Here is a 27,160-nt window from a genome sequence, read left to right on the forward strand (position 1 = left end):
CGTTTCTGTGCGAGGGCTTTCTCTAGTTGCGGCAAGTGGGGGCTACTCTTCATCGCGGTGCGCGGGCTTCTCACTGTCGCGGCCTCTCTTGTTGCGGAGCACAGGCTCCAGACGCGCAGGCTCAGTAGTTGTGGCTCACGGGCCTAGTTGCTCCGCGGCATGTGGGATCTTCCCAGACCAGGGCTTGAACCCGTGTCCCCTGCATTGGCAGGCAGATTCTCAACCACTGCACCACCAGGGAAGCCCGAGCACAGTTATTGAATATGATCACAGAACATGCTATGCTGGTTTTCAAATGTTCTGATCCTTCAGAGAATTATCATATGCTTTTAAAAGTAATTAGGATATAAGAAATTGATATTAACGTTGAGATGACGTTAATCATATGTTAATTTTAAAGAGTGATTCTCTATGTTTTCTATGAGGACAGACCTATGTAAACATGCACTAACTGATCTGGAATATCACACATCCAAAAGCCATCAAAAACAAATAGTTCTAGGTGATCACAGATACTTTTCTCCGAGGCTGAAGGTTCTACAGTCTTTGTGGAAGAAAACCCTAATGCCAGCATTTGCTATATTATGTTTGATTCTTGTCCCCATCTCTACCTCTGAGTGAGCTGTCCCGTAGAGCTGGAGTTGTTGGCTATGGGACAAGATCCTAGTTGACAGCCCAATGCATGTATAATAGATAGATTTCAACCTGGTGGAACAGGGCTCACCACTTTGGAGATAGGTGAGTTTCTGGTAATCTGAAACTGTTTCTGTTCTTGTTAGACGTGGCGGTGAGGGGTTATAGAATTTATATTGTTTTTCAAAGAAAGATTTTAGGCCTTAAAGGCAGCTTTCAGGGTCCCTAGCTCTTGCCACCATCTTCGAAGTAAGCGTTCCTCAGAACTCTGCATACCTTGCCATGCAGTATTTCATGCAGAATGGCCTCCTCTACGTTAGATGTGCTTGTCTTTAGGACATATGACAACTGCCATGGGAGTGAACTCAGAGGATAAGCAGTATCCAGTGTAGCCCAGACATTTTTGATACTCAGGAAGACAAACACACATTTCTTTAGCTTGGCCAGATGGTGCTGTTATAACTGGCCCCATGTTTCTCAAACTGGGGCATTGTGCAAGGCACCTTAGAGTCTATAAGTAAATGTATTTGGCCTTGCGAGGTGTCCAAAAAAGACTTACTCTCCTTGACTAGGAAAATTACTCCAAAAGATAGGCTCAAAATTTAGAATATCAATACTGGTGTGCAATCTAAGTAAAATGTGAAGATAATCAGTACCTACCTGGAGTGTATCAATTTTCCAAGGTGAATGTCATTGAATTTCTTGGCGTATATACTTTCCTTCGGTTCATTCTCGGGCACATATGCATAAAAGATCATTTCATTTAAGGTGATATACTGTGGAGCAAGGACAGTCTCAAAGCCCATGTCAGGAGCCTGGAACATGAAAAAAGAAAATATTGAATTTAAATGAGTTTATATTTCCATTATGACAAGATGAAAATAAGGTTTGCTTCCAGTTCACATCAAAACAATACTGCTTTGCTTATCAATAGGAGGACTATTTCAACACATTCTGTCTGAATATCCACGCATGTGCAAGGGAAAACAGACTTTTCTGTTGAGGAGGAGAAGAAATTCTGAGAAGTAAAGTTCAGTTTAAGATTCCCATGTAGAAGGCTGCAGTGGGAGATGTGAATGTCTTGTCTTGTGTGGCGGGGAGGAGTCTGGAGGTGCAGATTCTAGAATTCAGTTCCTATTTGGAGTTTTCTGTAAGCGAGGGGCAGGGAAGAACCTCTCGTCACTTGAGAGCTGCCCCCCCCACCAACCTCATGCTGGTGAGTCTGCACAGCTGCCGCTGAGTCCCCAACACTGGTGGTTCACGAGGCTTTCCCTCACTGTCAACACGGGCACCTTTGGACCAGATTTCTGACCCGCAGGTCTTCTTTCCAACACTCCCTTCTCTGATCCTGATCTTGTCCAGATTTGGGAACTTGCAGGGGTGAGAAGACAGGTAGGGACCAGCCCCCAAGGGGATGCTGGAGTCGCCCTTGTTGCTATGACAGGAGGAGGGGTGGTAAATGGTACAGACTGGTTGGGACGCCACCATCAAGTAGTGCCTTCCAGACCCATTTTCTGTCATGCCTTTTCCTCTGGCCTCTAAAAGTTGGGAACCCACGGAGAAGACAGAGTGGGAAACAGATGCCAGGAGAATACATGTGGGACTGAACAGATGGCTTAAGGAGTCTTGAAAATTACTGACAATGCTTTAAGAGTTCTGCATGACATTCTAGCCTGGGAGTGGCAAGAACATCCCATGAAAAGAATGTGCAAGTCCAGGGAAGGGCAGCAGAATGACTGAAAGCTTGCTGCCTGATTCGATGTCTGATTCCAGTGACTAACCAGTGATGTGTGTAATTTGGGGTGAATTATTTAGCCTCCCTGAACTTCACTTTCCTTATGGGTAAAATGAGGGTAAATAATTGTTATAAAGATTAAGTGTTCGTGACAGTGCCTGGCACCTAGTCGGAGCCAAATAAGGTCTAGGGATCATTTGTATCCAGAGACAATACATGTATAGTTTGTTTTGGGAGAGGGAGGTCATAATATTGAGAGTAAGTTCCTTGAACTCACTCGCCCTGAGTATAAAACCCCCCACTGGCTTTTGATTTAATAATTTAAACTTTCACATAAGAGAACTAAGACATTTTCTACAAATTGTGAAGTTAGTGAAAATTGAGGTAACTGCTTTTATGGTTAGTGCTACCCTCCCGCTCGCGTGGTTTGATTTATTTCTATGCAAAGCCACACAACAGATGGGCAAATAAATACACAAGGAGTCACGTGATGGCATCTTACTGTCACTAGAAAGTTCCACTTTACTCTCTACAAATAATCTCAGACAGACAGGGAAGTTAAAACACCATGTTCTGAACCGCAGTTAAAACTAGAGTCATCCTTGAGTCCTCCTTTATTCTGTTTCCTTTAAGCCAAAGGGCAGGTTTTATTAAGTCCCGGTCAAAAAATCTGTTTGATTCTTTGCTGATACATTGATGAAAATTCATTATTAATTATTATTAATTCATGATTATGTGCCCCGTAATGAGTTCTTAGGCATATATACCTTCATAAGTGGCACATTATACATTAAAATTATTAGAAAAATCTGCATGAAGTATCTTCTGTGACACACATAATGCCTTTCTCTGTTAGCATTAGAAAAGGAAGAAACAAGGGGAGGAGGGTTAATATGGAAGAAGAAAGGTCAAACATTGGGAAAAAACAGAACTCATGTTTCTTCAAGGTCAACCTTGAGAGGCAGAGTCAACCCCACCATGGACCTGGGTTGGATCTAGCTTAGAATATCTGGTGGTTTGCTGTGAAGACATTTATATGAAAATATTCTGGTTGGATATAAATCTATATAGATCTGTATGTGACTTGAAAGATTTTGGAGATGTTCCCTGATATATGGAGGTTTTCCTTTAGTTAAATAGAGCAAAGAGCATTAATAAGAGTTTGTAAGGAAAACACTTTCCCATTTCCACTTAAAACAAGACAAACTGTTTCAATGCATTATATCACTGACCTGTCCAAAAATACCTCTAGAATTTCCAAAGGCAGCAAGTGACCCACCAGCTTCAAAATGATCCGGAGTCAGTTTATGTATGAATCCCATGTGGTCATAGTATAATGTGAAAATTTTATCAGAAATAGATCCAATTTTACTATATCTTCCTAACCCTGTTAGGAAAGAAACAGACATCTCTTGATATTGATACGATACAACTAGAGAACTTTAAAAACTATACCTTATAAAAACTCTATTTAGTGCTTCCCTGGTGGCGCAGTGGTTGAGAGTCCGCCGGCCGATGCAGGGGACATGGGTTCGTGCCCCGGTCCGGGAAGATCCCACATGACGCGGAGCAGCTAGGCCCGTGAGCCATGGCCGCTGAGCCTGCGCGTCCAGAGCCTGTGCTCCACCACGGGAGAGGCCACAATAGTGAGAGGCCCGCGTACTGCCAAAAAAACCCCCACAAAACTCTATTTAAACTAAGAGGTGGGAGAAGGGCTCTGAGACTCCAGAATTAGCAAAATTCATGTTAGTCTTTGGTAAGTCCCTGGAAAGTCTTTTTCAAGCTCCATTTCATTACAGAACCTGTTCGCTGAAGTAGGTGAAGGACAGAGTTGAGGGGGTGTCTAGAGGTATAGAGGAAAAGACGTTAGCTCCTCCGGCAGTGGGTTCTCTTCCTAACACTGAAATCAGACTCCTGAGTAGGTAGAAGGCAGTGAGAAAATAACCCTTGGGGAGGCAAGGGGGAATTATCAGTAGAGACCACTGGGTCATTAGCCATACTAGGATTAATATGTTGAACCAAACTTGGTGTTTTGCGTTTCTCTTGTGTCTTAGGGCAACACGTTGAGAGGAACTGGCAGTCATCTGGTGATGCAGCAACATTCGCTGAACCAAACACTGATCCAGACAAAGAAAGTGTCCCCTCTCCGGGATGGAGGATGGAGACAGAGTGAACGCTGAGGTCTCAGGATGAGAAAGGTTGATTTCCACACCCCTCCCCCCACCAAGCTCCCTAATCCTCCCTAGTTTCTCCTGTCCTGACCCCTAAACACTGGAGTGCCCCAGGACTCAGTTCTTCTACCATTATCTCTGGAGATCTCATCCAGTTCCAGGATTTTATTTTCTTTTTTAAAATTAATTTTTATTGGAGTATAGTTGCTTTACAACGTTGTGTTAGTTTCTGCTGTACAGCAAAGTGAATCAGCTATATGTATACACATATCCCCTCTTTTCTGGATTTCCTTCCCATTTAGGTCGCCACAGAGCACTGAGTAGAGTTCCCTGTGCTATACAGGAGGTTCTCATTAGTTATCTAGTAGTGTGTATATGTCAATTCCAATCTCCCAATTCCTCCCACCTCCCCTTCCCCCCTTGGTATCCATACATTTGTTCTCTATGTCTGTGTCTCTATTTCTGCTTTCAGGATTTTAAATCCATTTTTATGTGGATGATTCCCCAATTTAAACCTCCCATCTCATTCCCTTCCCTGAACTCCAGACTTATCTAACTGCCTAATGACATCTCCATATGCATGTCAGCCAAGCATCGCACATGGAACTCACCCCAAACTGAACTCCCAATCCTCACATAACCTCCTCCATCCTCCGCCTTCCTCATTTCCAGTGAGGGCAACTGTGTTATTCCTGCCACTCAGTCCAAACCCATACAGCCACTCTTAATTCCTCTCTTCCTCTCACACCCTGTATCTAATCCATCAGCAAATCCTACTGACTTTAGCCTCAAAATATATATAGAACCCAGCCACTTCTCACCACAATCACCCTGGACAAGCCAACATATATATTTATTTATTGTGAAATTTATAACAAGGAATTAGCTCATGCAATTATGGAGGCTGAGAAGTTCTATGATCTGCTGTCTGTAAGGTAGAGAACCAAAGGCCCAAGCACCAGGGGTGCTGATGGTGTAACTCCCAGTTGAAGCCCAAAGGCCCGAGAACTGGGTTTGTGGGGTGGGAGGGCAGGAGACGCCAATGATGTCCGAGCCCAGGCTGGCGGGCAAGAAGCAAAAGGCGTGAATTCCTCTTGCCTCCACCTTTTTGTTCTACTTAGGCCCTCAAGAGACTGGATGATGCCCACCCATAGTGAGGAGGACAGTCTATGGATTCAAATGTTAATCTCATCCAGATACACCCTCACAGCCACACACAGAAATAATGTTTAATCTGGGCACCCCTTGGCCCAGTCAAGCTGACACATAAAATTAACCATTACAATTTTTAAGGTTCAATATGCCATATTTCATCTATAAACATAAGATACACTTTTTTTTTCTTCACGTTTTAACATCTTGGAAATGGAGATATTTTATAATTGATCTGTCTTATAATCATTGTCCACTAGGTGGCACTCACGCCATAATGGTCAATTGGCTACACATGTGTGTATTATACTTTGTCTCCGCTCTTTACACTGTCATCACTTTCCTGAATCACTGGTATAATACATGTTGAGTTTTAATGCTGCTTAAAATGCCTTAAAATATTACATTATAATCTGGTATTGAAACAAAATTATTATGGGTTCAGCAAGAGAGAAAAACAAAGCAGGGCATAGATTTATCAATAAAGCAAAAGTCGCTAAAGAATTACCACACTGCCACATTTGCTTGTAGAACAATCACCAAGTATTTTATAAGACCTAAGAAAAAAGAAACCTACAAGTAGATGAAATTACATTATGTTTTACTATGGAGATACACATGAAATTATTGCCTTATCACACAGAACGCTGGGGAAATGTCAGCACAATCCATGCATCATCTATGATCACTGTTTAAACACTGTGTTAAAGTTTAATTGGAAGAGTTTTTCCTTTCTTTGTGTTAACAGAACAAAGTGTATCTTACACTCAATGACGCTGACATTTGATGAAATATGTTTACAACATTCTTCTGTTGGTTTTGCATATGAACAACTAGTTGAGTTGGTTCTTAGGTAATATTTTTCTCTGAAAGTTCTTTAAAAGAATATGTGATATTCATTGTTGTAGCAGAAATATCCAAGCCTGGCTTTATTTTTGTGTGTGCTTTTAAAATTTGTTTTTTCTTGGCTGCATTTGATCTTCATTGCTGTGCGCGGGCTTTCTCTAGTTATGGCGAGCGGAGGCTACTATTTGTTGTGATGTGAGGGCTTCTCATTGTGGTGGCTTCTCTTGTTGCAGAGCATGGGCTCAGTAGTTGTGGCTCACGGGCCCTAGAGCGTGCGGACTTCAGTAGTTGTGGTGCGTGGGCTCAGAAGTTGTGGCATGCAGGCTCAAGGGCATGCAGGCTTCAGTAGTTGTGGCACACAGGCTCTAGAGCACAGGCTCAGTAGTTGTGGCACACGGGCTTAGTTGCTCAGCGGCATGTGGGATCTTCCCAGACCAGGACTCAAACCCATGTCCCCTGCATTGGCAGGCGGATTCTTAACCACTGTGCCACCAGGGAAGTCCCTGGCTTTACATTTTCTATTTCAAATAATTCAGAAGTGTTTATGCTTTTATTATTGGTTTTGCTTTCAGTTAAAAAAATTAATGTTTTATCAATTTTGGTTTCCTTTATTCTTCCTATTTTCAGTATTTATTCATCTATTCATTCATATCAGAGGGCTACAATGTGCCAGGAAGAGAAATACAGAGCCACCACCTTTGTTCATCACTGAAAATCCCTACCACTTGCAATTTCTCAATCTTTAGCATCTATATTTGTCATCTGAGATTCTTTCTAATTATTTATTCATTCTATATGTGGACATGTTTCTATAGTTTATATCTATAATTTATAATAATTTATAGTGCCAATTTAGTTTTCTGAGGTAGTAAATATTTTTACTATTTTCAAAGTAATCTTGCTTAGTCTATTTTGACTTCTGTTTCATAATATGTGTTTATTCTCTATTTGCCCATTCCCCTGGATCCATTCTCAGACTTCCTCTTCCCTATTCGGTGCACTGAAAGGCTCACCCCTATGTATTTCAATACTTCCACTCTGTTTCCAGCTGGCTTCTGAATGGGTTTGGCCAGTGAAAGGCACTAGCAGGAGATAAGAACAAGGGAAGGAAAGAGAAGTCTGTCTGTCTATCTATCAATCTAGCTATCATCTATTTATTTGCATTACCCCTTTAACTAAAGGGACCGTAATGGCTTTCTTCCATTGCTAGTCTCTGGATATTTTAATATTATTATTGGTTCCTTTAACTCTGTCCACCATTCTGCAAATAATTCCCTTATAAAGGCTCTTCAGGTGAAACACTTGAGTGGTATTAGGTTCTTCTCAGGATTATTACTGATACAGTATTTTTTTTTTTTTTTTTTACCAGACACGTCCCTAGAAACAGTATCAAAGTGGGATTCTGGACTGAGTTGCTTATACATTTAAGGAATGCAAAGATGACTTTTTATGCCTGGCAGATATTGTGAACTGGCAATCCATACCAAGCAAGGGCAACACAATTACTCAAATTATATTGGATGGAGTAGGTCTGTGGAGGGCAAGACTTTAGGTGATCAAATGGGGTGGCTGTGCTTGATCACAATAACAATCACGGTTTTTAGTATGACTTACTGGATGTATTAGAAAGCTTACCAAAATCAACAATAACAACAAAACAACCAACTTATGACCTTGAACATCCAGCTCAAGGCCAGAGTAGAGAACCTGACAGCTGTATGGGGAAAAAGGAACCTTACATCACCACACACAAAATTAGAAATTTTAAACAGACCTATATAAGCAATCTAAAATAATTAATCTCCTAGAAGAAAACAGGAGAATATCTTCATAAGTTTGGGATAGACAAAGATTTCTTAAATAGGATATAAGAATCAAGAAGCATTAACTATAAAGAAAAGGCTGAGAAATTGATCTTTTAAAAATTAATAATTTTGGACTTCCCTGATGGCGTGGTGGTTGGGAGTCTGCCTGCTGGTGCAGGGGACGCGGGTTTGAGCCCTGGTCCGGGAAGATTCCACGTGCTGCAGAGCAGCTTGGCCCGTGTGCTGCAACTACTGAGCCTGTGCTCTAGAGCCCGCGAGCCACAACTACTGAGCCCGTATGACACAACTACTGAAGCCCGCACGCCTAGAGCCCATGCTTCGCAACAAGAGAAGCCACCGCAATGAGAAGCCCATGCACCGCAATGAAGAGTAGCCCCCACTTGATACAACTAGAGCAAAGCCTATTTAGCCACAGAGACCCAATGCAGCCAAAAATAAATAAATAAATAAATTTATTTATTTATTTAAAAATTAATAATTTTGTTCATCCAAAGACACCATGAAAAGGATAAAAATTACAAGCCACTAATTGGGAAAAGATGCTTGCAAATTATATTTCTAAAAAAGGACTCATATCCATAATACATTAAAAACTCACAGAAATCAATAAGAAAAAAGGCAATCCAATAAAACTTGATTAAAAAGACTTGAAGAGATAATTTACAAAAAAAGATAAAAAGATGGGCCAGTGAGGGACTTCCCTGGTGGCACAGTGGCTAAGAATCCGCCTGCCAATGCAGGGGACACGGGTTTGATCCCTGGTCTGGGAAGATCCCACATACCGCGGAGCAACTAAGCCTGTGCGCCACAACTGCTGAGCCTGCACTCTAGAGCCTGCGAGCCACAACTACTGAGCCCACATGCCACAACTACTGAAGACTGCACGCCCTAGACCCCGAGCACTGCAACTACTGAAGCTTGCGTGCTGCAACTACTGAAGCCCCCATGCCTAGAGCCCGTGCTCCGCAACAAGAGAAGCCACCGCAATGAGAAGCCCGTGCACCGCAACAAAGAGTAGCCCCCGCTCGCCGCAACTAGAGAAACCCCACATGCAGCAACGAAGACCCAACGCAGACAAAAAATAAATAAAATTTAAAAACAAAAGATTGGCCAGTGAACATGTGAAAATGTGCTCAACATTATTATTCATGGAACCTAAATCTTCAACGAGATACCATTACATACTAACCATAATGGCTTACTATTTAAAAGACAATACTAAGTGTTGGCCAGAAGAGGGAGCAACTGGAATTCCTTCATATTGCTGGTGGGACAGTAAATTGATAAAATCACATTGGAAAAATGTTGGCAGCATTTAATATTTTTTCTCACAAAAAGCTAAACAAACATATACTTTATGATGTAGTAATTCCATTCTGACATTTATACCCAACAGAAATGAAAGCTCTGTCTAGCAAAAGACTTATACAAGAATGTTCATAACTGCTTTATTCATAATAGGCTCCAAATGGAAGCAACTCAAATACCTACCAGCAGTGGAATGGATAAATAAATTGTTGTATATTCAGACCATGGAGGACCATGCAGCAGTGAAAAAGAGCAAATTACTAATACTTGTGACAATATGGAGGAATCTCAAAGTCATAATATTGACTGGAAAAAGTCAGACATAAAATATATACCACATAATTCTATTTAGATGAAGTTCACAACCAGGCAAAACTAATCTATGGTATTAGAAGTCAGGATAATGGCTACCTTTAGAGGTATACTGACAAGAAAGGGCATGTGGGACCTTTCCAGAGTACTGGGACTGTTCCATAGCTTGCTCTACTTTCCAACCCCTCCCAATGATACTGATAGTTATTTTTGTTTATTTCACAGTCACAGGATGCCTGATCGTCAGAATTCTAAATGCTACTACTGCACACCTTCTGTCTCAACAAATGATTCAGACAAATTAACCACAAGATTAACCTTGATACCAACATAAATTGAACAAAATTTTATTGACAGAAACAAGAATAAATAAACATTGTGGGGAAGATCTGAGGGACTAGAATCAGAATTCTGTGCTCTCTCCTTATCCTTGAATAAGGAAGGACCATTGAGGAGATTTTCTGATGGTAAAACTGTTCCTGCTGGCGAGCATCAAGGATACAGGATCAAGGTCTTAGAAACCATGCTTTATGAAGTCGTATCAGAAACCTTTAGAAAGCCTGTTGTTTAGAATCATATCATAGACTTACAAGACCAGAAGAACATGGTTTTAAGCTTGGACAGTCAAGAATGCTGGCAATGTTAAAAACAAAGAAACAAACAAAAGCCCCCAGACTCATTCTTGTCTTGGAGACAATTAGTATATTTCCTACTCTGGTTATACCTAATCAGGTATCTCCAAGTTTACCCTAGTCTCCAAACTTACCCAATGATCTATAAAAGTGTTCTTGAACATTGGGAGATCTACCTTCGGGGAGACTGTATTTCTTTTTTTTTTTTTAAACCTTTATTGGAGTATAATTGCTTTACAATGTTGTGTTAGTTTCTGCTGTACAACAACGTGAATCAGCTACATGTATACAAACATCCCCATATCCCCTCCCTTGTGAGCCTCCCTCCCACCCTCCCCATCCCACCCCTCTAGGTCATCACAAAGCATCGAGCTGATCTCCCTGGGCTATGCGGCTGCTTCCTATTAGGGGAAGGGGAAGCTGGGATGAAGTGAGAAAATAGCATTGACATATATACACTACCAAATGTAAAATGGATGGCTAGTAGGAGACTAGTATTGAAGGTAGATATTCCTTGCCTATTAAGTTATTGAATTTCAGCATTATTTTTTTTTACAATTGGTAGTTTTATTATCTCATGAACACCTGAAAAAATGAACCCTAAAGTGTATGAAAAATATAAACCTCTCTGAAGAAAACATTAAGAGTAAAGCTTCATGTTCATGAATTAGGCAATGGTTTCTTAGATAAGACAGCAAAATCACAAACAACAAAAGGAAAAAGAGATTGGACTTGATTAAAATTTAAAACATTTGTGCCACAAAAACCACCATCAGGAATGTAAAAAACCCATAGAATGAGAGAAAATACATGCAAATCATATATCTCTTAAAAGACTCACATTCAGAATATATAAAGTACTTTTATAACTCATCAATTAAAAAAACAATTAACTCAATTTTAAATGGGCAAAGGATTTGAATAAGTATTTCTCCAAAGAAGATATATTAGTGGCCAATAAACACATGGAAAGATTCTTAATATCATTAGTCATTAGAGAAATGCAAATCAAAACCACGAGATACAATTTCCCATCCACTACAGTAATTAAAATTTTAAAAAGACAGATAATAATAAGTGTTGGTGAGGATGTAGAGAAATAATCCTCATACATTGCTGGTGGGAATGTAAAATGGTACAGCTATAGTTTGACAGTTCTTCAAAATGTTAAACATAGAGTTACCGTATGACCTAGCAATGAGAATCCTAAGTATATACCCAAAAGAACTGAAAGCATATGTCTACACAAAACTTGTACACAGATGTTCATAATAGTATTATTCATAATAGCCAAAAAAGTGTAAAAAACATCAAATGTCCATCAACCCAAATATCCTGATGAATGTATTACAAAATGTGCCAAATCCATACAATAAAATATTATTCATCCATAAAAAGGAATGAAGTACTGATATACGCTACAACATGGATGAAACTTGAAGACATTATATTAAATCAATAAGTCAGTCACAAAAGGACAAATACTGTATGATTCTACTTATATGGGGTATCTAGAGTGGTCAGATTCAGAGAGACAGAAAGTAGTTGCCTGGGGCTGGAGGGAAGAGAGAATAGGGAGTTATTGTTTAATGGCTATGGAGTGTAAGTTTAGAAAGATGGAAACATTCTGAAGGGAGACGGATGGTGATGATGGTTGCACAACAATGTGAATATACCTAATGCTACTGAGCCATACCCCTAAAAGAAATTAAAATGTTAAAGTCTGTGGTGTGTATATTTTAACAAATAAATAAATTGGAGTAAACAAAACCACCAGCAGGAATCAAGAAAAAAAAAAAAGAACCATATTATGCCAAAAGGTAGAAAAGTATGAGCTAAGGAAAGGAAGAGAAAATTCTGATGTAACAGGTCACACTACTCTATGTCTAACCCTTTAAAGCAATATAGAGAGAAGGAAGGTAAATCAACAAAATCCTGAGGACTCTCACTAATATCCTCCTAAGGAGACAGAGGTTGACAGTGGATGAGACATTTTCCAAAGGAAAAGTAAAGGGAAAAACCAACCCTCTTAAGTGAAGTCAGGTTCACCCCCTTCCAAGGTCCTTTACTGAGTTGAGAGAATGAATCAAGTGCTACCTAGATGAGGTGAAGCAAACAGTCTCAAGAATAATTTACCCACATTGCATCAGAGCAAATTGAAGATCTACCAGTGCTGAACACTTTAGTGATGAACCAGAGAAAAAGAGGAGGAGGAGGAACAGAAGGAGGAGAAGATGTGAGGGAGGAAAGGGGTAAAGAAGAAGGTAGAATAGGGGAGGGAAGGGGACAGGAAAAGGCAGAATAGGAAGGCACTGATAGCATATAAAAGATATAAAGAATCCAGTCAGACAAAGCATATCCCAAGATAAGGTAAAATTTCCTCTGTATTTTGCATCAAAAGACTTTAATGAATTAATAGATTCAACAAGACAAGATCTCAAAGCCTCAATAACTGAATGACAACATGAAAAGGCAGATCATAGAGATAGAGAAATAAATTGAGAGCCATGTCCCTTTATCATTCTAGGCTCCAAGACAGGTGAACAAAATTTAACTGTGTTGGAAGGGGGGAGGCATCTGTCAATAAGTTCAATCAATATGAATTTTTCCTTTCAACTGTGCAAACTGAGAGGAGCTATGTAGGCTTGATCAATGATATCACAAAATTACCAAACCAAGTAAGTGGAGAGCCATATATCATTTACCCAACTCCACCTCTTACAAGCTGTGTGACTTTATTTTTTTTAATTTTTATAAATTTATTTATTTATGGCTGCATTGGTCTTCATTGCTGCGCATGGGCTTTCTCTAGTTGTGGTGAGGGGGGGCTACTCTTTGTTGCAGTGCGTGGGCTTCCCACTGCGGTGGTTTCCCGTTGAGGAGCATGGGCTCTAGGCACATGGGCTTCAGTAGTTGTGGCTCATGGGCTCTAGAGCACAGGCTCAGTAGTTGTGGTACACAGGCTTATTTGCTCCGTGGCATGTGGGATATTCCCGGACCAGGGCTCGAACCCGTGTTCCCTGCATTGGCAAGCAGATTCTTAACCACTGCACCACCAGGGAAGCCCAAGCTGTGTGAGTTTAATCGTATCAATTTAAACTGTAAAAGTAATTTAACATTACCTATTTCAACTTGGTTGTTGTGAATATTAAATGAAATGATATATGTAACATGCTGAGTACAACTATAGTAGCTCAGTGAGTGGGAGCTATTATTATTTGTCTTTGGGGAGAGTAAAAAAAAATCACTGAAATTGTAAATGAGAATAAAGCATGATGTTTCAGAGTCCCCCTGCTTTAGGGTTGTTCATAGGATCCTATTTTTGTAGATCCTAAAAATCCATCATCACCACCCCACCCCCTGCCAGAGGATTCTGGGAAGATGGTAGAGTGGGTTGCACTAGGAATCTCTCTCCCCACTTGGACAACAATTGCACTGGAAGAATCTATCTGATGTAATTGTTTGGGAACTCTGGAGTCTATTGAAGGCTTGCAACTTCCGGAGGAAGACTTGGGTAGTAAATTGCGGTTAATTTCAGCCCTTAGCACAGTAGAAGCTACCCATCCTCCACCTCTAGCCTCAGGGCAGGCAGTTATGCATGTGTTCCTGGGGCAGTTGCACACAGCTTGCAGGAGCCAGTGTGGGCAAACAGGACCTTGTCCTCCAAATATTGGGGATCTGTGCTCTGTTTGCTGATTTCAGCTTCTTATCATAGAGGTGCAGACAAAAAGGAGGGTGGCCATTCTTGTTGCACCTCTTTCAGTGTTGCAAGTCCACTCCTCACTGGCTGAAATGACTTCCAGGGAATTTAAAGGTCTGGGCCCTTCCCCCTTATCTACCCCATCATTTGTCTCTTTTTTCCCTTTTGGAAACCAGACATTAAAGACTAGGACATTTGAGGTATTATCAAAAAGACAAGAGGTAACAAGTGTTGGTGAAGATGTGGAGAAAAGAGAACACTGTTGGTGGGAATGTAAATTGGTGCAGCCACTGTGGAAAACAGTGTGAAGACTCCACAAAATTTAAAAATAAAACTACCATATGATCCATTAATTCAACTTTTGGGTATATATCCAAAGGAAATGAAATCACTATCTCAAAGAGATATCTGCATCCCCATTTTCATTGCAGCATTATTCAGAATAATCAAGACAGGAAAACAACCTAAGTGTTCACCAACAGATGAATGGATAAAGAAAATGTGGTATATATACACAATAGAATATTATTTGGCCATTAAAAAGAAGGCAACCCTGCCATTTGTAACAATGGATGAAACAGAGGGCATTATGCTAAGTGAAGTAAGTCAGAGAAAGACAAATACTGTATGACCTCACTTATATGTAGAATCTATTAAAAAGTCAAACTAATAGAAATTGAGAGCAGAATGTTGGTTGCCAGGGGTGTGGTGGCAGGGAAATGGGGAGGGGGTAATTGGTAAAGGTGGTTGAAGGGGACAAATTTCCAATTATAAGATGAATAAGTTCTGAGGATGCAACATACAGTACAGTGACATAGTTAACAATACTATACATATATTTGAAAGTCACTAGGAGGGTAAGTCTAAAAAGTTCTCATCACAAAAAAAAATTATAACTATGTACGATGACTGATGTGTTAACTAACCTTATTGTGATAATCATTTTGCAATATATACATATATCAAATCATTACACTGTACATCTTAAACTTACACAATATTATGTCATTTATATCTCAATAAAGCTGGGGAGAAAGACTAGGACATTCAAAAGCAACTGCATACACAAGGAAAATTTAGAAACTGACCACATACACTTGGGGAAAGGTACAGGCTCAGGAAAGACCTAAGAAGATCTTGAGTTTACATCTCAGGCTAATCCTTGGCACAGAGACATCCCACAACAATAAAAAAACAAAAACATTAACAACAAAAAAGCAAACCCTGGGGAAGGGGGAGAATCTGATTTCTAGATCTACTATATTATTAGATTTAATTGTCCAGTATTCAACCAAAAAAATCACAAGGCATACAAAGAAACAGAAATATAGCCCATTCAAAGGAAAAAATTAAATCAACAGAAATGTTCCATCTTAAAGATGTTCAAAAAACTAAAGGAAGATGTGGAAAAAGTCAAGAAAATAATATATGAACAAAATGGAAATATCAATAAAGAGATAGAAAAACTAAAAGAACCAAAAAGAAATTCTACAGCTGAAAAAGCACAATAACCGAAATTAAAAATTTGCTACAGGGATTGAAAGGTAGAAGAAAGAATCAGTTAATTTGAAAATAGGACAGTGAAAATTAGTGAGTCTAAGGAACAGAAAGAAAAATCATTGAAGCAAAGTGAATAATGGTTTGTAACTGTACTTGTGTTTTCTATACGATTTAAGAGACTAATACATTTAAAGAAAAAAATGATTAATGTAAAAGCTAGTATTACTTACTGTTAACTTGGGTTTGTAACTCCAAATCTCGTTTTCTACATAATTTAGGAGACTGATGCATTTAAAAGAATTACTAATTTATGTTTGGAGGCACACAATGTATAATGATGTAATTTTGTGACATCAACAGCTGAAACAACCGTAGCTGGAGACTTCAATACCCCACTCACAATTATGGACAGAACACCAGACAGAAGATAGGTAAGGACATCAAGTACTTAAACAGTGCAGGAAACCAACTGAATCTAATAGACATACACAGAACATTCCACCCAACAACAGTACATAGACTTCTCAAGGGCATATGGAACAATTTCCAGGACAGACCATATGTTATGCCACAAATTAAGTTTCAATAGACTTAAAAAGATAAATATCACACAAAGTATCTCCTTTGATCACAAGGAGATGAAGTTAAAAATTAATAACAAAGAAAACTGGAAAATTCACAAAATTGTGGGAACTAAACAACACTCATTTAAACTAGCAACCTACCAAAGAAGAAATCACAAGAAATTGTAAAATACCTACAGACAAATGAAAATGAAAATACAATATACCAAAACTTATGGGATGAAGTGAAAGTGGTGCTAAGGGGGAAATTTATTACTCTAAATATTTACATTAAAAATAAGGAAGAAAGGAGTGAAGGGAGCCAAAAAGTACGAACTTCCAACTATAAAATAAATAAGTCATGGAGATGTACAGGAATACCTAGGAGATACTGCAAGTTTGTTTCTAGGCCAACACAATAAAGCAAATACTGCAATAAAGCAAGTCACATGAATTTTTTGGTTTCCCAGTGTATATAAAAGTTAGGTTTACACTAGACTGTAGTCTATTAAGGGTGTAATAGTAGTATGCCTTTAAAACAATGTATATACCTTAATTTAAAAATACTTTATCACTAAAAAATGCTAACCATCATCTGAAAATGGATGGTTGCTACAAACCTTCAATTCGTTAAAAAAAAAAGCAATATCTGCAAAGTGCCATAAAGCTAAGCACAATAAAATTACACATACCTGTAATGTACAGCATGGTTACTATAGTTAATAATACTGTATTACATATGTGAAAGTTGCTCAGAGAGTAGATCTTAAAGTTCTCATGACAAGAAAAAAAAAATCTGTAACTATGTATGGTGATGGATGTTAACTAGACTTATTGTGGTAATCATTTTGCAATGTCTACAAATATAAAATCATTATGTTGTATACCTAAAACTAATATAACATTATATATCAATTATACCTCAATTAAAATTGTTAAAACAAAAACCAAGAAATTTCTCCAATCAACAATTTAACTTTAAAACCTAAGGAACTAGAAAAAGAAGAACAAAGTAAGCCAAAAGCTAGCAAGGAAAAAGGAAATAATAAAGATTAGAGCAGAGATAAATGGAATAGAGAGTCGAAAAACAAGAAAGAAAATCAATAAAATCAAAAGTTGATTCTTTGAAAAGATCAATAATCCTTTACCTAGATGAACTGAGAAAAAAAGAAAGATGACTCAAATTACTAAAATCAGAAGTGAAAGTGAGAACATTACTGCTACTTCTACAGAAGTAGAAAGGATTATAAGAGAGTATTATAAACAACTGTACACCAGCAAATTGGATAAGCTAAATAAAATGGAAAAATTCCTAGGAAAAAAAACCCTACAAGACTAAGTAAATCGTGAAGAAATAGAAAATCTAAATAGACCTAAAACTAGTAAGGAGATTGAATTAGTAATAAAGAAACTCTCAACAAAGAAAAGCCCTGGACCTGATGGCTTCACTGAACAAAACATTTAAAGAAGAGCTAATACTGATCCTTCTCAAACTTTTCCAAAAAATTGAAAAGGAGGGAACATTTCCCAACTCATTCCATGAAGCCAGTGTTATCCTGATACCAAAGCCAAACAAAAACACTACCAAAAAGGAAAAAAGAAAACTGTAGACCAATATCCCTGATGAGTAATGATGCAAAAATCCTCAACAAAATACTAGCACACAGAATTCAGCAGCCCATTAAAAGGATTATTCACGATGACTAAGTAGAGTTTATTTCTGTAATGCAAGGAACACTGAATGCAAACAACATATGAAAACTGATCAATGTAATATACCACATTAACAGAATGAAAGAAAAAAAACCCACAACATCATCTTAACTGATACAAAAGAGCATTGGACAAAATTCAACATACTTTCATGATAAAACACTTAACAGACTAGAAACAGAAAAAAACTATGGGGGGGTGAGTGGGATGAATTGGGAGATTGGGATTGACATATATACACTATTGATACTATGTATAAAATAGATAACTAATGAGAACCTACAGTATAGCACAGGGAACTCTACTCAGTGCTCTATGGTGACCTAAATGAGAAGGAAATCCAAAAAAGAGGGGATATGTGTATATGTATAGCTGATTCACTTTGCCGTACAGTGTAAACTAATACAATATTGTAAAGCAACTATACTCCAATAAAAATTATAAAAAAAAGAAGAAAACTACCTAAACATAATGAAAACCATGTATGAGAAACCCACAGTGAACATTATACTCAAGGGTGAAAGACTTAAAGCTTTTCCTCTAAGATCAGGAACAAGGCAAGGAAGCCCACTCTCACCACTTCTATTCAATATAGTACTGGAAGTTCTAGCCAGAGCCATTAGGCAAGAGAAAGAAGTTAAAAGCATCAGAATTGAAAAGGAAGTAGTAAAATCATCTCTGTTCACAGATGATGTGATCTTATATGTAGAAATCCCTAAAGCTTCTACAAAAAAAAAAAAAAACCTATTAGAACTAATAATGGAATTCAGCAAAGTAGCAGGATTTAAAATCATCAGTCAAAAATCAGTTGCATTTCTGTACACTAACATGAATAATTAGAAGACAAAATTAGGAAAACAATTCCATTTACAGTAGCATCAAAAAACTATTTAAGAAATAACCAAATTAGTTAAGGGTAACCCACAGAATGTGAGAAAATATTTGCAAATCATATATCTGACAAGGGATTAATATGCAGAATAAAGAGAAAACTCCTAAAACTCAACAATAAAAACAAGCAATCTGATTAACAAACAGGTAAAGGACTTGAAAAGACATTTCTCCAAAGAAGATACAAAAATGGCCAATAAGGACATAAAAAGATGCTCAACATCACTAATAATTAGGGAAATGTGATCAAAACTGTAATGAAAAACCACTTCACATCCATTAGGATGATTACTATCAAAAGACCAGAAAATAACAAGGGTTGGCAATGATGTGGAGAAACTGGAACTCTTTTGCACTGGGGGTCAGAATGTAAAATGGTACAGTGCTGTGTAAAACAGTATTGCAGTTCCTCAAAAAATTAAAAATAGAATTATCATATGATCCAGCAATCCCACTTCTGAGTATATACCCAAAAGAAATAAAAGCAGGTCTCAAAGATATATCTGTATAGCCATGTTCATAGCAACACTATTCACGATAGCTAAAACATGGAAGCAACCCAATTGTCCACTGATGTCTGAATGGACAAGCAAAGTGTCATATATACCATACAACTGAATATTATTCAGCCTTAATGATGAAAAAAACTCTGACATACGCTATTACATGGATGACCCTTGAGGACATTATGCTAAGTGAAATAATCTAGTCACAAAAGGACAAACACTGTATGATTCCACTTATATGAGGTACCAAAGTAGTCAAAATCATAGAGACAGAAAGTAGAATGGTAGCTGTGAGAGGCTGTGGGGAAGAGGGGAGTGGGGATTTATTTTTTGAAGGGTATAGAGTTTCAAGATAAAAAGAGTTATGGAGATGGATGTTGCAGATGCAGAATATTTGCATGTATTTAATACCACTGAACTATACACTTAAAAATGGTTAAGATGGTAAATTTTGTTATGTTTATTTTTATTACAGTAAAAATTTTTTTAAAATCCATCACCCCTAATAGGTCTGTGACCTTAGGATTAGTTCATTAATAGGGCAGATTTTAAAATAAATCTTCTAATCCCTGGCTCACAGGTAGTGCTTATACCAATAAAAGTGAATTCCTCACCTGCCTTTGTCAAGTAAACCTTTCCACTTTGGGAAACAAAAGTAATATCTGAAGTATAAAAACTATGATAAGTATTCTTTATGATATCATCATGAAAGTCAGCTATTAATTCAAAGGTGTTGCCGCCATCAATTGAAAGCCATACCTAAGGGAATAAAAAGATAATGCCTCACTAAAGAGCTGCCATGTAACAGTCATCAGTTACCTTATCTTCCTACATAAGAAAAGTCATGCACCATGACCATACTCCCACATCCATCACACACACACACACACACACACACACACACACACACACGTACAGACAGACTCCTTACCTACTTGGTCAACCATCTATTTCCTTCCTAGAGTTTGTGCAAAAGTGTACATGGCAGTCTTCAGTTTTGAACAGTATGCATTGTGAATGTACCAAAGAACAAAGTTATTCCATCATCTCCCAACTGGTCCTCCTTGTTCATAAAAGGATGAAGTGTTGGATATATTTGGATATGGAGGAGAGTGCTTATCCATATTAAAATGAGACTTCTGTGCTGAATTCCTTTATTAGTTCTAATCAGGTTTTTTTGTTTTTGTTTCATTTGTTTTGTAGAATCTTCAGAGTTTTCTACATACAAGATCATATCATCTGTGCATAGAGATAATTTTACTTCTTCCTTTTATATGCAGATACTTTAAAATTTCTTTTTCTTGTCTAATAGCTCTGGTTAGAACTTCCAGTACTATATTGAATACAAGTGGTGAGAGTGGGTTTCCTTGCCTTGTTCCTGATCTTAGAGGAAAAGCTTTAAGTCTTTCACCATTGAGCATAATGCTCACTGTGGGTTTCTCATATATGGTTTTCATTATGTTTAGGTAATTTTCTTCTATTTCTAGTCTGTTAAGTGTTTTTATCTTGAAAGTATGTTGAATTTTGTCAAATGCTCTTTTGTATCAATTGAGATGATGCTGTGATTTTTTCTTTCTTTCATTCTGTTAATGTGGTGTATTACATTGATCAGTTTCATATGTTGAACCATCTCTGTGTTCTAGGAACAAATCCCACATGGTCACGGTATGTATAATCCTTTTAATGTGCTGTTGAATTCAGTTTCCTAGTATTTTGTTGAGAATTTTTGCATCAGTGTTTTCTAGAGATTTGGTCTCTACTTTTCCTTTCTTGTAGTATCCTTGTCTGGCTTTGGTATCAGGATAATGGTGGCATCATAGAATGACCTTGGAAGTGTTCCTTCCTCTTCATTTTTTTTGGTATGAATTTGAGGAGGATTGGTGTTAATTCTTCTTTAAATATAATATTTGGAACAACTCACAAATGAAGCCATCCCATCTTGGGCTTTTCTTTGTTGGGAGGTTTGATTACTGATTCAATCTCCTAACTAGTTATTGGTCTGTTCAGATTTCCTATGCCTTCACAATTTAAGAATTAGTAGGTTGTATGTTTCTAGGAATTTACCCATTTCTTCTAGGTTATCCAGTTTGTTAGCATACAACTGTTCATAATATTCTCATATCCTCCTTATTTCTGTGGCATCAATTGTAATGTCCCCTCTTTCAATTTTAGTTGTCTTCTTTTTCTTAGTTAATCTAGCTAAGGCTTGTCAATAAAGCAGCTCTTAATTTCATTGCTTTTTTTCCTATTGTTTTTCTATTCTCGATTACATTTATCTCTTCTCTAGTCTTTATTATTTCCTTCCATCTGCTAGGTTTGGTTTGGTGGGTCTTCTTTTTCTAGTTCCTTAAGTCGTAAAATTAGGTTGTTAATTTTGAGATTTTTCTTTTTAATATGTGTTTATAGCTATAAACTTCCCTGTTAGTACTGCTATTGCTGCATCCCATAAGTTTTTCTTCACAGATTATTTTTTAATTTTTTTTATTGAAGTATAGTTGATTTACAATATCATGTTAGTTTCAGGTGTACAGCACAGCGAGTCAGTTATATATATATATATATTCTTCAGATTCTCTTTCCTTATAGGTTATTACAAAACACTGGGTATAGTTCCATGTGCTAGACAGTAAGTCCTTGCTTATCTGTTTTATATATAGTAGTGTATATGTATTAATCCCAACCTCTTAATTTACCCTTTTCCCCACCCCATTTTCCCCTTTGGTAACCATAAGTTTGTTTTCTATGTCTGTGAATCTCTTTCTGTTTCTGAAATAAGTTCACTTGTATCCTTTTTTTTTTTTTCAGATTCCGCATGTAAGCAATATTATATGATATTTATCTTTCTCTGTCTGGCTTACTTCACCTAGTATGATAATCTCTAGGTCCATCCATGTTACTGCAAATGGCATTATTTCATTATTTTTTATGGCTGAGTAGTATTCTATTGTGTATATATACACCACATCTTCTTTATTCATTCATTTATCTGTTGATGGAATTTAGATTGCTTCCACGTCTTAGCTATTGTAAATACTGCTGCAATATGTCTTGTTTTCATTTTAACTTTCTCAAGGTATTTTCTGATTTCCCTTATGACTACCTCTTTGACTCACTGGTTGTTTAAGAATGTGTTAATTTCCACATACTTGTGGATTTTCCAGTTTTCCTTCTATTGACTTCTAGTTTCATTCCACCGTGACTGGAAAATATACTTTGTATAATTTCCATCTTTTTAAATGTGTTGAGACTTGTTTTGTGGCCTCACATATGATCTATCCTAGAGAATGTTCTGGGTGTATTTGAGAAGAATTTATTCTGCAGTTGCTGGGTGCAGTATTCTGATTACATCGGTTAGGTGCAATTGGTCTACAGTGTTGTTCAAGTCTTCTGTTTCCTTATTTATCTTCTGTCTGGTTGTTCTATCCATTATTGAAAGTGGAGTACAAAGTCTCTTACGATTATGTTGCTATCTATTTCTCCCTTCATTATTTCGAAGTTTGCTTCATATTTATATTTCAAAGTTTGCTCTGATGTTTCATGCATAAATATTTATAATGGTTATATCTTCTTGATGAATTGACCTTTTATTCTTATATAATGTCTTTGTCTCTTGCAATGATTTCTGACTTAAAGTCTATTTTGTATGATTACAAAATAGTATAGCCATCCCTGCTCTTTTGGATACCATTTGCATGAAATATTTTTTCAATCTTTTCATTTTCAGCCTATGTCCTCAGATCTAAAGTGAGTCTCTTGTAGACAGAATATAATTGCATCCTGTTTTTTTTAATCCATTCAGCTAATTTATATCTTTTGATTGGGATATTTAGTCTATTTAAATGTAAAATAATTACGGACAGGGAAGGATTTACTTTTACCATTTTGTTTATTGTTTCGTATGTCTTGTAGCTTTTTGTCCCTCCTTTCCTCTCTTACTGTCTTCCTCTGTGTTTTTTGTGTTTTTTTTGTAGTGACATGCTTTGATTTCCTTCTTGTGTTCTTGTGTATATATTCCACATATGTATTTTTCTTTGTAGTTACCACTGCAATTACATAAAATATTACATTCTATTTTTAATCTGATAACAACTTAACTTCAACTGCATACAAAATCACCTCCTATACAGCTCGACCCCCACACTTTACATTATTGATGTCATAAATTACATGCTTTTATATCATATACTTGTTAACATATTTATAGTTTTTAAAATATTTTTCTCATGTAAATCCTATACAATAATTAAAAGTGAACTTATGCACCAAAATAACATTAATACAAGTTACTGTATTTGTCCATGTTTTTATATTATTGCAAAACTTTTTATTTTCATGTGACTTCATGTTGCTATCCTTTAGTTTTGTCTTGCAGGACTCTTTTCAGCATTTTTTTTGCAGAGCAGGTATAGTTGTAATGAACTCCTTCAGCTTTAGTTTTATCTGGGAAAAATCTTAATTTCCCCTTCATTTTTGAATGACAGTTTACCAAATACAGTATTCTTGATTGACAGTTGTTGTTTTTTTCTCCCTTTCAGCACTTTGAATATATCATCCCACTCCCTTCTGGCTTGCACTGCTTCTGCTGAGAAATCCACTGATAATTTTATGAAAGTTCCCTTGTATGTGACAAAGTCACTTTTCTCTTGCTGCTTACAAGATTCTGTCTTTGACTTTTGACAGTTTGATTATAATGTGTCTCAGTGTTGGTCTCTTTGGACTTATTCTGATTGGAATTTCTTTAATGTGTATGTCCATTTTCCCCCTCAAATTTGAGAAGTGTTTGACCATTATTTCTTTAAATAAGCTCTGTGTCCCTTTCTCTCTCTCTCTTCACCTTCTGGGACTCCCATAATTGCATATGTAGGCCCATGTGATAGTATCTGTAAATTCCTGAGGTTGTCTTCACTTTTCTTCATTCTTTTTTCCTTTTGCTCCTCTGACTTGATGATTTCAAATAACCTCTCTTCAATTTGCTGATTCTTTATTCTGCTTGATCTAGTCTGCTGTTAAACTTGTCTGGTGAGTTTTTCAGTTCAGTTATTGTATTTTTCAGTTCCAGAATTTCTGTTTGACCTTTAAAAATGATTTCTATCTCTTTTTGATATTCTCATTTTGTCCATGCATTATTTTCCTGATTTCTCTTAGTTATCTGTGTTCTTGTCTGACTCACTGAGCACCTTTATGACAGTGGTTTTCAATTCTTTGTCAGGCATCTCATAGATCTGCATTTCTTTAGGGTCATTTTCTGGAGTTTTATTTTGTTCCTTTGATTGGATCATGTATGCCTGTTTCTTTGTATGCCTTCTGATGTTGCTGTTGTTGTTTTGAGACTTGGCATCAGATAAAGCAACCACATTTCCAGTTTTTATGGACTGGCTTTATGCAGACCTTTACCAATCTGCCCATTTAGAGATTCTAGGACCTCTGAAATCTTTTCTGAGGATGTGTCTTCTCTGGCTTGTTCTGTGCTTTTAGTTGTCTCAAATTCCCTAAACTGCTTATCCCTGCTTCTTCTCAGAAGCCCAAAAGCTCTTACTGCCATTGGCATCTGCCTGCAGAACTGCAATTCTAATGTGCTGCAGTGATCATATCTGTTTTCAGCAGTTTCCAAACAAGGCTGCCAGTTCCATCAGTGCTTTGAGTCAAGTGAGACAGATTCCAGTCTGTCAGGCAGCCCCTGGTCTGGCCAGAACATTGGATACAGTTAGTTCTTTTGTTTCTGTCCTGAGGGAGGATCCTTGGTGTGGGAAGTTTCCTTCAAGTTGTGCTGCACTAAGTCAAATAGGAGGAGAGGCATGGATGTATGTGCAAAATGTTGCAAGTTTTTCTATCCCTTTTGCTGGAATCCCTTCTTGGTTTTAGCTTGATTTGAGTGCTGTAGCTTCTCAACAGGCCTGTAGAGTTCTTGCAAAGGTATGCTGGTTTGTATATTGCTATCTTTGTAGTTCTGGGGGAAAGTGAGGGTCTGAAACTTCCTAGCCTGCCATCTTGTCAATATTACTCCCCCTTTCCAGCAGTTTCCAAACAATGCTGCATGTCGCATCAGTGTTCTGAGTTAGGCAAGACAGAAACCAGTCCCTTGAGCAGCCCCCAGACAAGCCAGAATGTTGGACACAAGGCCCACTCTTCTGTCTCTATTCCAAGGGAGGATCCCTGGTGTGGGAGGTTTCTTCCTGGTTGTGCCATGCTAGATTGAATGGGGGCAGGACAGATGGGCAAACACTGCCAATTTTCCCACCCCTTTGTTAGAATCCTTTTTTGGTTTTATGTTGTAGCTTCTCAACTGGTCTCTAAAGTTCTTGTAAAGGTACTCTGATCTGTATATTGTTGCTAACTCAGTGTCTCTGTGGAAGAGCAATGGCCTGAAACTTCTTAGTCTGCCATCTTGCTGATCCAGAATTCTTCTTTTTAATGAAGGTGAAGTTCTCTTTTTCTTTTATGGTTATTGTTCTTTTAGTCTCGTTTTAAAATGCTTTCCCACACTGAGTTCAGAAAGATATTCGTTTTTCTTCCCTCTAAAAGTTTTGATATTTAAATTAGTAATCTGTCAGGACTTGAGCTTGATGTATGTTGCAATGTGGGGATATATTTCAACAGTTTCCATATGTATAACCAAACTTCCCATCCCATTTTGAGCAGTCTCTTATTTCCCCCTGTGATGTCACTTTGGCCTCTATTAATACTCTAGATTTGCATGGGTCTACTTGTGGGCTATTTTATCCCATTGGTCAATTTGTCTATTCCTGGCCCAAAACTGCATTACCAAAATTATTACAACTTTTAAAATTGTGTTAATATCCGGTAATACAAGTCCCTCCCTCTTATTCTTCTTCAGAAGTGTCTTGGTTACTCTTGGTCTTTTGTTTTTCCATGCATAATTATTTTTTTTTCTTTGCTTTACTTAAAAAAATTTTTAATTGAGGTATAATTGACATATACCATATATATTTTAGAGTCAACTTAAACTGCACAACAAATCTTGGGATTTGGATTAGAGTTGTATTCAATCTACAGATTAATTTAAGGAAGAATTGGTATTATAAGTCAAGTTTTCTTGTCCACAAGCATGTTTATGTTCATTTCTTTATAAAGTTTTACATGTCCTTCAGTGAAGTTTATAATTTTCTACATATAGGTCTTAGAAATCTTTTCTTAGATTTATTATTAGGTACTTTATAGTTTTTGTTTGTGGATTTCTGTTTTGTTTTGCTTTGTTTCTGCTATTGTAAATAGTGTCTTAAAAATTATGTTTTCAAATTTATTGTCGATCATGTGTGGAAATGAAATTGACTTTACCTCCTGCCTAGTTTAACTTTAACTTCCATCTTGTTTTAGTAATTTGTATGTATCTTTTAGATTTTCTATATAGACAGTCAGATCTTCTGCAAGTAAACAGATTTTTTTCGCTACTTTTTAAAATTCATGGCTTTGATTTCTTAATTTTTTTTCTTTGTCTTATTGCATTCCCCTCTGTATACTTTTTCACTTCCTAATAGTTTCTTGGTAGAACTCCAAGAAACTGTTGTATTGTGGTTAATACAACCCCCTGCCTTTTCCACAGTTGAATGTGGAAAAGAACACTTGATAATGCTGAACTGGTCACATATTGAATTCATAAGCACAAAGCTCAAGCAATCATACTGGATTACCTTAGTCAATTCATTCTCCCATC

At 37.3% G+C, this 27,160-nt stretch overlaps 1 protein-coding gene across 1 annotated transcript in view; it reads right to left on the reverse strand.

Annotated features, from left to right (window-relative positions):
• The window catches only part of CATSPERB (cation channel sperm associated auxiliary subunit beta), a 138,960-nt gene that overhangs the window by 54,267 nt on the left and 57,533 nt on the right, over window positions 1-27,160 (reverse strand). The window contains exons 15-17 of the mRNA XM_024130972.2: window positions 20,103-20,247; window positions 3,601-3,755; window positions 1,294-1,448 (exon numbers count right to left, since the gene is read on the reverse strand). Coding sequence (XP_023986740.1) covers window positions 1,294-1,448; window positions 3,601-3,755; window positions 20,103-20,247 — 455 coding nt within the window. The remainder of the gene's footprint in view (window positions 1-1,293; window positions 1,449-3,600; window positions 3,756-20,102; window positions 20,248-27,160) is intronic.

The sequence above is a fragment of the Physeter macrocephalus genome, chromosome 11 (assembly GCF_002837175.3).
Source record: "Physeter macrocephalus isolate SW-GA chromosome 11, ASM283717v5, whole genome shotgun sequence".
Classification (NCBI taxonomy): Eukaryota; Metazoa; Chordata; class Mammalia; order Artiodactyla; family Physeteridae; genus Physeter; species Physeter macrocephalus.